We start from the raw sequence: 11,015 nt of genomic DNA, 5'->3' as shown, positions 1-11,015 counted from the left end.
TCGAACCCCCGGCGACCCCACCCCCAGAGTCACCGGCAGTACCTTCCTCGGCGCACCCTGTCCCGGAACGCCCCGAGTACGGGTCGTCAGGTGGCGGAGGCTCGGGGCCCCGCTCCTCTCCCGACACCGGGACATCTGGCTCCTCGGGGAAAAGATCATCCCCCAGGAAAAGGTCATCCCCCAGGGCCAAGGCCCCCGGAAAAACAGTCTGGGAGGGAGGAGCAAGGATAACACCTTCCTCCCTTCCACCTATTCTAGACATGTGTCCGAACATGACAAAATAATCTACAAGGGCAGGTCAAAGGCTATGAATCCTTCAATGAATAATTCACTTCCTGACTCCCCAAAAGCTATCCGCCACCAACAGGGCACATGTCAGGTGGGTGATGGAATATTCCCTACTTGCCGGGATGGGTGCAGCTCCAATAACACTCAAGAAGCTTGACATCATCCAGAACAAAGCAGTCCATTTGATTGGCACCACATCCACAAACATCCACTCCCTCCACCACTGATGTACAGTAGCAGCAGTGTGTACCATTTCCAAGATGGACTGCAGGAATTCACAATGGCTTCTTAAACAAAAGCATCCAAAACCACAGCCACGACCATCTAGAAGATCTAAGGTAACATGATGTGTGGCAATATCACCAAGCCATCTACCGACCTGACTTGGAAATATAACACTGGGTTAAATCTTGGAACACCCTCTCTAACAGCTTCGTGGACCTACCTACAGCAAAGCGACTGCAGCAGTTCAAGAAGGAGCTCGCTCACTCACTCACCATCTTTCCAAGGAGAAACTGAGGCCTGCAGATGCTGGAGATCAGAGTCGAGAGTGTGGTGCTGGAAAAGCACTGCAGATCAGGCAGCATCCGAGGAGCAGGAGAGTCAGTGTTTTGGGCATAAGCCCTTCTCATTCCTGATGAAGGGCTTATACCCGAAACATCGACTCTCCTCGGGTGCTGTCTGAGCTGCTGAGCTTTTCCAGCACCATACTCTAGACTCACCACCTGTTCAAGGGCAATTAAGACCACACACCAAATGCTGACCCAGCCAGTGAAGTGCATACCTTGGAATGAATCCAAGTAAGTGTGGAAATGTGCACATCCACAAGTTCTATGCTAGCATTTCTGGTTTCCTTTGATGTTACAGCTTTCGATGGAAATGCCATTGGATTTCACTCTTGTACCATGGTTGCTCCTCATCCTTTTGTAGAAGTGGAAACTTTAAGAGTGACAGGTTTCTTTTTGTTATCACCTGCAAATCCTATTTCCTCATATATATTACTTCCATGGATTTCTCCTGTGACTCTGACCACAGAGTATGCAGCAACTTCTTCCATAAACTCTTGTAAGTTTATAGTGTGTCCCAGCAGGATTTATGAAGGAACACATGTACTGGATCAAACCAAGGGAGTTTCTCACATCCTTCTTGTTTCTTGGAACTTCCATGTCAGAGATGGCCATGACTGTTTCAGGATTTGAGTCAATTCTATCAGTTGTGGATAACGTATTGAGCATCTATATCCCATCAGCTTCTAAATGTGGTTGTCTGTATTTAGTTTGATTCCAGCTTTCTTGGGTCTCTCCATGGCTTCACGTAGCTGGAGGTCATGATCTTTTAACCTACCCTGTAGAGTTGGATAACATCGCTTTCATTATGGAAATAGGATAGTGATTCCTGTTTTATATTTGATTAAAAACATTAGGAACCAGGCAAATTCCTAGCTATCCAATTGGCTTCTCTCTCATGGTGATGGCATTTATCTATAGGCTCTGTGGACTGTGTTGAATATCTGCCTGACTTCCATCTATCAGAGCACTCTTTTTGAAGCTTTCTTTATGTTCTTGGGTACTTGATATGAGGATTGCTCACTGGTCTCATAGCTGGGTCAATGTTGATGTGGTATTCAAAATTTTGGAATCATCCGATCGAGTTCAACAAACACTCTGGACACATTTGCTCCAGATTTTCATTGCTTCTGATTAGAAATGTAATTCCGATTACATTTTCAATAGGTGCTCTATTTTATCTCTGAACATTGCCTCTTCTCCCTTGTGGTTCACTTTGAGAGGCTGCAAACTCTTTGCAAGTGCTCAATTCCAGGAAAGGAGAATAAATGCAAAAAAAGCACCCTGATCTATGCATACTTATAACTGTTATACCCCTGAGACCCTGATCTGACCCAACAATGCCCTCTTCTCCCAAGACACCATACCCCCTGCTACTGGACCTGACACATCCCTCTATACCTGAGACCCTGCCCCTTCTGGGATCAACCCACGTACCCCACCACCCATTGAACCACGAACCCAAGCCCCTTTTCCCTCAGTGCTGGATCAATATCTCGGCTTTACATCCTATCCCCTGCTCTGGATTTGATAGCCCTGTGCCCCATTCAGTTGCAGGTCTCAAGTGACAAAGTGTGTAACTGGACTTCCAGCAGGAGGTGGTGACCAAGCAGGGGAGCTTGAGCAGTCAAATAGACACTTACTGGAAGAAAGGGTGTCTTTGGGAGAAGGAAGCCTCGTGGAGAGAGAGAGAGACAGACAGACAGACAAAGGGTTTCTGCCACCAGATCCGAACAACAAAGAACTCTGTTTCTTAATAGTATCATAATTTTCCTTCACATTTTCAAAGATCTGATCACGGAGGCATAAAGAATCCAGGCTTTGTTAAGTTTGAGCAGCCTACCTGTTTAAGTCTCACATTACAATAAGGAATTGGATGTACAGTTGGCTTGATGGTAGAAGGCAGAGGGTAACAGTAGAAGAATGCTTGTCGGACTGGAGGCCTGTGACTAGTGGTGTGCCTCAAGAGTTGGTGCTGGGCCCATTGCTGTTTATTATCTATATCAATGATTTGAACGAGAATGTACAAGGCATGATTAGTAAGCTTGCAGATGACACTAAAATAGGCAGTATCGTGGACCTTGATCAGCTGGGGAAGTGGGCTGTGAAATGGCAAATAGAGTTTAATTTATGTAAGTGTGAGGTCTTGCATTTTGGAAAGTCAAATCAAGGTAGGAGTTTCATGGTGAATGGTACAGCCTTAAGGAGTGTAGAGGAACAGAAGGACCTTGGAGTTCAGGTCCACGGTTCTCTGAATGGAACAGGACAGTGAAGAAAACTTTAAGCACGCTGGCCTTCATCAGTCAGGGTCTTGAGTATAGGAGGTGAGAAGTTATGTTGCAGTTGTACAGGACATTAGTGAGGCCACACTTGGAGTATTGTGCTCAGTTTTGGTCACCTTGCTATAGGAAGGATGTTATTAAACTCTAGAGTGCAGAAAAAAATTTACAAGAATGTTGCTAGGTCACAATGGTCTGAGTTATAGGGAGAGGTTGGACAAGCTTAAGACTGTTTTCTTTACAGTGTAGGAGATTAAGGGGGGATCTTGTAGAAGTGTATAACCTCATGAGAGGCATGGAAAGGGGAAATGCATGCAGTCTATTTCCGAGGGTTGGGGAATCGAGGACTAGAGGGCCATCGGTTTAAGGCTAGAGGGGAAAGAATTAAAGGGAACCTGAGGGGCAACCTTTTCACACAGAGGGTGGTATGTATCTCAGGGCAGCGTGGTGGCTCAGTGGTTAGCACTGCTGCCTCACAGCACCAGGGTCCCAGGTTCGATTCCAGCCTCGGGCAGTCTGTCTGTGTGGAGTTTGCACATTCTCCCCATGTCTATGTGGGTTTCCTCCGGGTGCTCTAGTTTCCTCCCGCAGTCCAAACATGTGCAGGTTAGGTGAACTGACCATGCTAAATCGCCCATACTGTTAGGTGCATTAGACAGAGGGAAATGGGTCTGGGTGGGTTACTCTTCGGAGGGTCGGTGTGGACTTGTTGGGCCGAAGGGCCTATTTCCACACCTTAGATAATCTAATCGAATCTATATGGAATGAGCTTCCAGTGAACGTGGTTGGGGCAGGTACATTAACAACATTTAAAAGGCATTTGGACAAATACATGGATAGGAAAGGTTTAGACGGAGATGGGCCAAGTGCAGGGAAAAGGGCATTTTGTTTGGCATGGACCAGTTCGGGCCAAAGGGCCTGTCTCCATGCTGTAGGACTCTCTCACTCTATGGCACTAAATGAAACTGATTATTGTAACTGACTCAAGAATTTTAATCGTAGGCCATTGAGTTTCACTGACAGGTTAGATGAACGTTTCCTCACTGTGCAGGATAAATAACAAGCTTGCAATTCAATTCTAGTTAATACAATTTTAGAAATATCAGTGCAAAGTACTAAGATTCTGAAATTGATTAAAACAAAGCCTTAAGGTAGAGGCCTGTTTCCACCCCTCACCTCTAACTGGTGTAGGATTGAGAAATATAGGGTCTGGGTTGTTGACTATTAGGTCTGTGTGTTCCTAAGGTTCCTGCTAGGCCTGGACATGGTTATAGGTGGTACCTAATGCCTGGATCAGGGTCTAGCAAGCCTCCACATACAGGAGGACAAGCACAGAACAGACAGAACATGAACAGGCAGCTGTCCTAGTTCAGTTAAAATCAACAAGGTAAAAACAATGACTGCAGATGCTGAAAACCAAATACTGGATTAGTGGTGCTGGAAGAGCACAGCAGTTCAGGCAGCATCCAACGAGCAGCGAAATATGCTGCCTGAACTGCTGTGCTCTTCCAGCGCCACTAATCCAGTATCCTAGTTCAGTACCCAGTGCCCGTTTCCTATAACTTGCTGGTCATATCCACTGGCGACTACAGTGTATGCAAAACACACTGAGGCTGTCGCCCCAGTCTGCCTGATTATTGTTGAGACCTTGGAACTGGATGGCAACATGACATGGAATCAAATGAAGATTCACTTTACCCCATGCCATTTGCAATTCACTATCCTTAATGAGGGTAGTGAAGGAGGTGCTCAATATACCTGCCTTTATTGGTCAGAGCATTGAGTACAGGAGTTGGGAGGTCATGTTGCAGCTGGACAGGACATCGGTTAGGCAACATTTGGAATAATGCATTCAATTCCAGTCTCCCTGTAATAGGAAAGATCAGAAACTTGAAAGGGCTCAGAAAAGATTTGCAAGGATGTTTCCAGAGTTGGAGGGTTTGAGCTATAGGGAGAGGCTGAATAGGCTGGGGCTGTTTTCCCTGGAGCGTCGGAGGCTGAGGGGTGACCCTATGAAGGTTTAGAAAATCATGAGGGGCATGGATAGGATAAATAGAGAAAGTTTATTCCCTGGGGTGGGGGAGTCCAGAACTCGAGAGCAGAGGTTTAGGGTGAGAGGGGAAAGATTTAAAAGGGACCTAAAGGGCAACTTTTCCACACAGAGGGTGGTGCGTGTATGGAAAGAGCTGCCAGAGGGAGTGGGGGAGGTTGGTACAATTACAACATTTAAAAGGCACCTGGATGGGTATATGAATAAGAAGGGTTTGGACGGATATGTGTCAAATGCTGGCAAATGGGACTAGATTAATTTAAAATATCTGACTTGCATGGGCAAGTTGGACTGAAGAGTCTGCTTCCATGCTGTACATCTCTATGACTCCATAACAAGGAGCTTAATGAGCTGATGGGAGGACTCATTGTAGCCCAGGAAGGGATTCCACCCAACAACCATGGGATAATGCCCAGGAAAACTGGACAAGGTTTTAGATTAGATTACTTACAGTGTGGAAACAGGCCGTCGGCCCAACAAGTCCACACCGCCCCGCCGAAGTGCAACCCACCCATACTCCTACATCTACCCCTTACCTAACACTACGGGCAATTTAGCATGGCCAATTCACCTGACCTGCACACCTTTGGACTGTGGGAGGAAACCAGAGCACCCGGAGGAAACCCACGCAGACACGGGGAGAACGTGTAAACTCCACACAGTCAGTCGCTTGAGGCAGGAATTGAACCCGGATCTCTGGCGCTGTGAGGCAGCAGTGCTAACCACTGTGCCACTATGCCGCCCACAAAAGACACAACCAGTAAAACAAAATTGGGAGGGAAGGACCTTGCAATTTGTGGAGCTGGATCAGTATAATGGACACTTAATCTGTGATTCAAGGATGACCTCCTTATAGGTCCCACCTCCTGAGCACACTGCCTCTCCAATCAAAATGCACAGGTGTAATCTTGGAATTTTTGCCTCTTCATTGAGCTTACAGGCTATTAGTGAGGTTTCCGGGTTGAATTCCCATGAAGCCCCTGTATGTTGAATCCTGGTAATTAAAAAAAAAACTGATGTTGTGTCTTGGATGACATCGCTGAGGGATAGCATGGTCAATGAGAAATAGGAGGAGGCTGAGGAGGGATCCTGAGGAGATATAACAGTGCAGAAGCAGGAAGAGAGGCGATTACAAGTTTTTTCATTATGTGTTGCTTATATTACAGTAGCCAGTGGATATAACCAGCAAGTTCTCGGAAACTGGCTCTGGGCACTGTCCTGAACTGGGACAGCTGCATGTTCACGTTCTCCCTGTTCTGTGCTTGTCCTCCTGTATGTGGAGGCTTGCTAGGCTCAGATTCAGGTGTTGGGTACCACCTATACCCATGTCTAGGCCTAGCATAAAATGGGGTGGGTTTGGCAACCTTAGGAACACACAGACTTAATGGGCAAGAACCCAGACCCTTTGTTTCTCAATCCTACCCGGGTTAGAGGTGAGGGTTGGAAACAGGGATCTACCTTGAGGCTTTGTTTTAGTCAATTTCAGAATCTTAGTACTTTGCCCTGATATTCACAGGATGGAGGCATTGTTGGCTAGGTGAGTATTTGTTACCCATCCATAATTGCCCTTGAGAGGGTGGCAGTGAGCTGTCTTTTTCAACCACTGCAGCTGATATGAGTTCGGTAGATCCAAAGTGTTGTTAAGAATCATAGAATCCCTACAAGTCCACACCGACCCTCTGAAAAGTATCCCACCCAGTCCCATTATCCCTACCCTATTACTCTACATTTCCCCTGACTAATGCATCTAGCCTACACATTCCTGAATTCTATGGGTAATTTAGCATGGCCAATTCACCTAACCTGAAAATGTGTTGCTGGAAAAGCGCAGCAGGTCAGGCAGCATCCAAGGAACAGGAGAATCGACGTTTCGGGCATCAGCCCTTCTTCAGGAATGCAGGAACCAATTCACCTAACCTGCATAACTTTGGACTGTTGGAGGAAACCAGGGCACCTGGAGGAAACCCACACAGACACTGGCAAAATGTGCAAACTCCACAGAGACAGTCGGCCGAGTTTGGAATCGAACCCGTGTCCCTGGCGCTGCCATCCTAAGGGCATTTCAGGATGAAAGTATATCATTTGGTTGTTTGGAAGAGAAGTGGATGAGCCAGCTGAATGTGAAACTTGATGAACACAGTGCTACCATTAGCGGTACAGTGACAGCATACCAGGAAACCTGGGCTCAAATCGTATCTGTTCTAAAGTTGTGTCACAGCATCTCTGAACAAGCTGGTTAAATCTACCTGCTGGATGACAGGAGAGAGGCTTTGAAGAAGGCAAGTTTACCTTTGTCATACCCACATAAGATGCCATTTGAGACTTTGGAAAATGCTGTAGTTATGTAGAAACCTGACTGGAGGAATAGGGAATAGATTTGGTTGGTGCCAACATGTTTGGAAGTTATGGGTAGGAGAAGAGAGGTTGGAGATGATTTTTTTTTTGAGAAGTAGGCAGATGACGGCAGATTTAGAAGAGACAAACAGAACTTGAGAGAATTGGTGACAATATCGGTTGGTATGGTTATATTAAAATGCCACTTAAATAGGGTCCATGTGATAGAAAAGCTTGCAAAGAAGCAAGATAGACAGCTGATTGCCAAATCCAAGAGAACAAAAGGTCTGACTTTTGATTTGATTTGACTTATTGTTGTCATATGTACCTTGGTACACTGAAAAATTTTGTTTTGGGTGTAGTACAGGCAAGTCGTACCATATCAAGTTCATAGTGTGATTGAACAGAGTGAGGAATACAGTGTTGAAGCTGCAAAGAAGGTGCACAAAAAGCAAGTTCAATATTAGATTTGAAATTTGAGAGGTGCATCCAAAGGTCTAACAACAGTGGGGAAGAAGCTGTTCTTGAACCTGTTGGTATGTGTGTTTAAGCTTTTGTATCTCCAACCTGATGGAAGAGGTTGAGATAGATTATAACAGGAGTAGGAGGAATCTTTGATGATGTTGACTATCTTCCCAAGGCAGCGAGAAGAGTAGATGGAGTCACTGGATGGGAGGTTGACTGGAGTGATGGATTATGCTGTGTTCACAACTCTCTGTAGTTTTTTACAGTCCTGGGCAGAGCAGTTGCCATCCCAAGTTGTTGTGCATCCAGATAGAGTGCTTTCTATGGTGCATCTGTAAAAGGTGGTGAGGGTCCTTATGGATATTTCCTTAACCTCTTGAGGAAGTAGAGGAAGTTGTGCCTTCTTAACCATTGCATCAACGTGGGTGGTCCAGGACAGATTGTCGGTGATCATCACTCCTAGGAACTTGATGCTGTTGACCTTCACTATCTTAGCTCTATTGGTGTAGATAGGGGCGTGCCCTCCACTTTGCTTCCTGAAGTCAGACCAAATGTAAACTCAGGGCATGTTTCGCTGAGCATCTCAGCCAGCCGACTGGACCTCCCAGTCACTGCCCATTTCAATTCTTCTTCCCAATCTCTTTCTGACATGACCATCCTTGGCATCCTCCATTGCCACAACGAATCAAACCACAAATTGGAGGAACAATACATCCTCTGCCTGGGTGGCCTACAGCCTGAAGGAGTTCTCCAATTTCAAGTAACCTCCCTCCCCATCCCCTGACTCCCTTCCCAGCCCCATCCTCTCCCTTCCACTCCTCCCAACCACCAATTGGATTCATTCCTCCCATTGACCAACTAGGTTGTACCCTCTACTTGTCTTCACCTAAACCCACCTCACCACCCTGCCCCTGCCCTACTCCTTTATCTGCAGCTCCCCCCCCCACCCCAGTCCACCTCTTGATGCTGCCTGGCTTGCTGTGTTCTTCCAGTCTCCTGCCTGTCTCTCCTGAAGTCAATGATCAGCTCTTTAGTTTTGCTGAGGGAGAGACTGTTATCATTACACCATGCACTCTATCTCTTTCCTGTGTTCTTTCTCATCATTGTTTGATATCCAACCAACAACGGTAGTGGCATCAGCAAACTTGTTGGGGTTCGGACAAAATTTGGCCACACAGTCATAACGTGTACGTGGAACACAACAAGGGGCTGGGTACGCTGCCTTCCAGGACACTGATTGTTGTCTCTGGGTCAGGAAGTTTGAGGATCCAGTTGTGGAAGGTGAAGCAGAGACCTAGATCCCACAGTTTGGAGATTAGTTTGGTTGAGATTATAGTATTGAAGGCAGAGGTGTAGTCATTAAGTAGAAATCTGCCTTGTAACTATAGGGAAGAGAGATAGGGAGGAACAATATCTTGCACAACTAATGAAGGAACTTAGACAATTGTTTCCTCTTCACAGCTTGCTCCATATTCTGGTAATTAATCTCAACTCCATAATTTCAGAAGAAGTATTGTTTTAAGGGGGAGGGGCAGAGGTGCAAAGTAATTCTGGAGAGCGTCTGTCTACCTGGTAATCGAAATGGAATTCAACTCCTCTTCTCCGGGACAGAACGCTATTGATATGAGTCTGGAAGAGAAGATTGTGATGGGTTTTGCTCTCAGCCTGGTCTTTCTTGTGGGAGTGCCGGGAAACGTCATGGTGATCTGGACAATCCGGAGCCACATTAAGAAACGCTCGGCGACCATCCAGCTGGTGTTGAACCTGGCGCTAGCCGATCTCCTCACCGTGCTGATAGTGCCCCTCATTATCTATGAGATTACCGCCGAGTGCTTGCCCGCTTCTCTCTTCTGGATGCCAAAAACGACAACCTACCTCCTCCTGGCCTTCATGTATGTCAGTGTGTTCACAATCACGGCAATAAGCGTCCTGCGATTGCTGGCTGTCCTGCACATATTCACTCTGCAGAACCTGCAGAGGCGAGGAACCACTGGGAAGATCATTGCTGCTCTCTGGGCTGTCGCTCTGCTCTGTGCTGGTCCCGCGTTCACAGGCTCCCAGCTGGACCATGGCTGTGCGGAGAAGTTCGGCTTGCGGCACGAAGCAGCTTATATTTTGGGGAATCTGTTGGGCTTTGACATTCCCTTAATTGTAATGTGTCTCTGCTACGCCCTTGTAGTGAGAAGATTAAAGCAAATGGCCTTCAGAACCAAAAGGAGAGGCGCAGTGCTACTTATGAGGGTTCTGGTGGCCTTCATACTCTGCTGGCTTCCCTGGAACATCACTAATGCCTTGCTCATCTGTTCTTACCACACAACTGGCCACACCAGAGAGGCATTACTCAAAACCGTCTCAGACATGAAAGCTTTCACGACAATTTTAGCCTTTGTCAACAGCTGCATCAACCCCATTCTCTATGCATTCACTTTCCGGCATTTTCAAGTCGGATTCAAGATGTCCAATATTGCGAAGCTCTTTGAAGAAATGAACAGCAGTTTCAAGGAGAAATCGGACAAAGCAGCAGTTGACTTGACAGAGCAAAGTACTGCACTAAATAAATGATTTTCGGCTCCAGTTCGGGCATCAATGCTCAGGCATCAGTCTTCCTGAATGCTTCTTCGTGGATAAAGACCCTGTAACAAGCAAGGGCTAGGATGCCATTTTTAGCCAATGAACTAGGTTTGGGTAAAGGATTTGCTGTTTAAGAGTGTATAGACATGATTCTCTTTTCTTAAGTACCCTGCTACCTACCCCCCCCCCCCCCCATGCCTCTAGAGCAGACTACTATTGTTTCTTTTAAACTACTTTGCTTGCAGCTTTCGTAGGTAAATATTGTCTGTATCTGACTTGCTGTGGTTGGAGGGTTCAGCTGCCTACACAGCCAGAGTATTGTACAAAATGATGCCAATGGCATTGAGTTCCATCCCTGTCCAGGCTGTACAAGTTCACGGAGGGCTGTTCCCTTATCCACATCCTGATGTGGAGTGGCAGCCTCAAGCTATACAACCACTGATCTTTCACCAATATGGTGGC

At 46.4% G+C, this 11,015-nt stretch overlaps 1 protein-coding gene across 1 annotated transcript; it reads left to right on the top strand.

Moving 5' to 3' along the window:
* Positions 1-9,500: 9,500 nt before the first annotated feature.
* On the top strand, positions 9,501-10,734 carry LOC140453053 (chemerin-like receptor 2). Its single transcript, XM_072547420.1, has one exon. It carries the CDS (start codon positions 9,564-9,566, stop codon positions 10,542-10,544), a length of 981 nt encoding a protein of 326 aa, XP_072403521.1. The 5' UTR covers positions 9,501-9,563; the 3' UTR covers positions 10,545-10,734.
* The last annotated feature ends 281 nt before the right edge of the window (positions 10,735-11,015 follow it).

The sequence above is a fragment of the Chiloscyllium punctatum genome, chromosome 26 (genome assembly GCF_047496795.1).
Source record: "Chiloscyllium punctatum isolate Juve2018m chromosome 26, sChiPun1.3, whole genome shotgun sequence".
Classification (NCBI taxonomy): domain Eukaryota; kingdom Metazoa; phylum Chordata; class Chondrichthyes; order Orectolobiformes; family Hemiscylliidae; genus Chiloscyllium; species Chiloscyllium punctatum.
The sequence above is the reverse complement of the archived record's forward strand: the minus strand, read 5'-3'. Positions and strand labels throughout refer to the sequence as shown.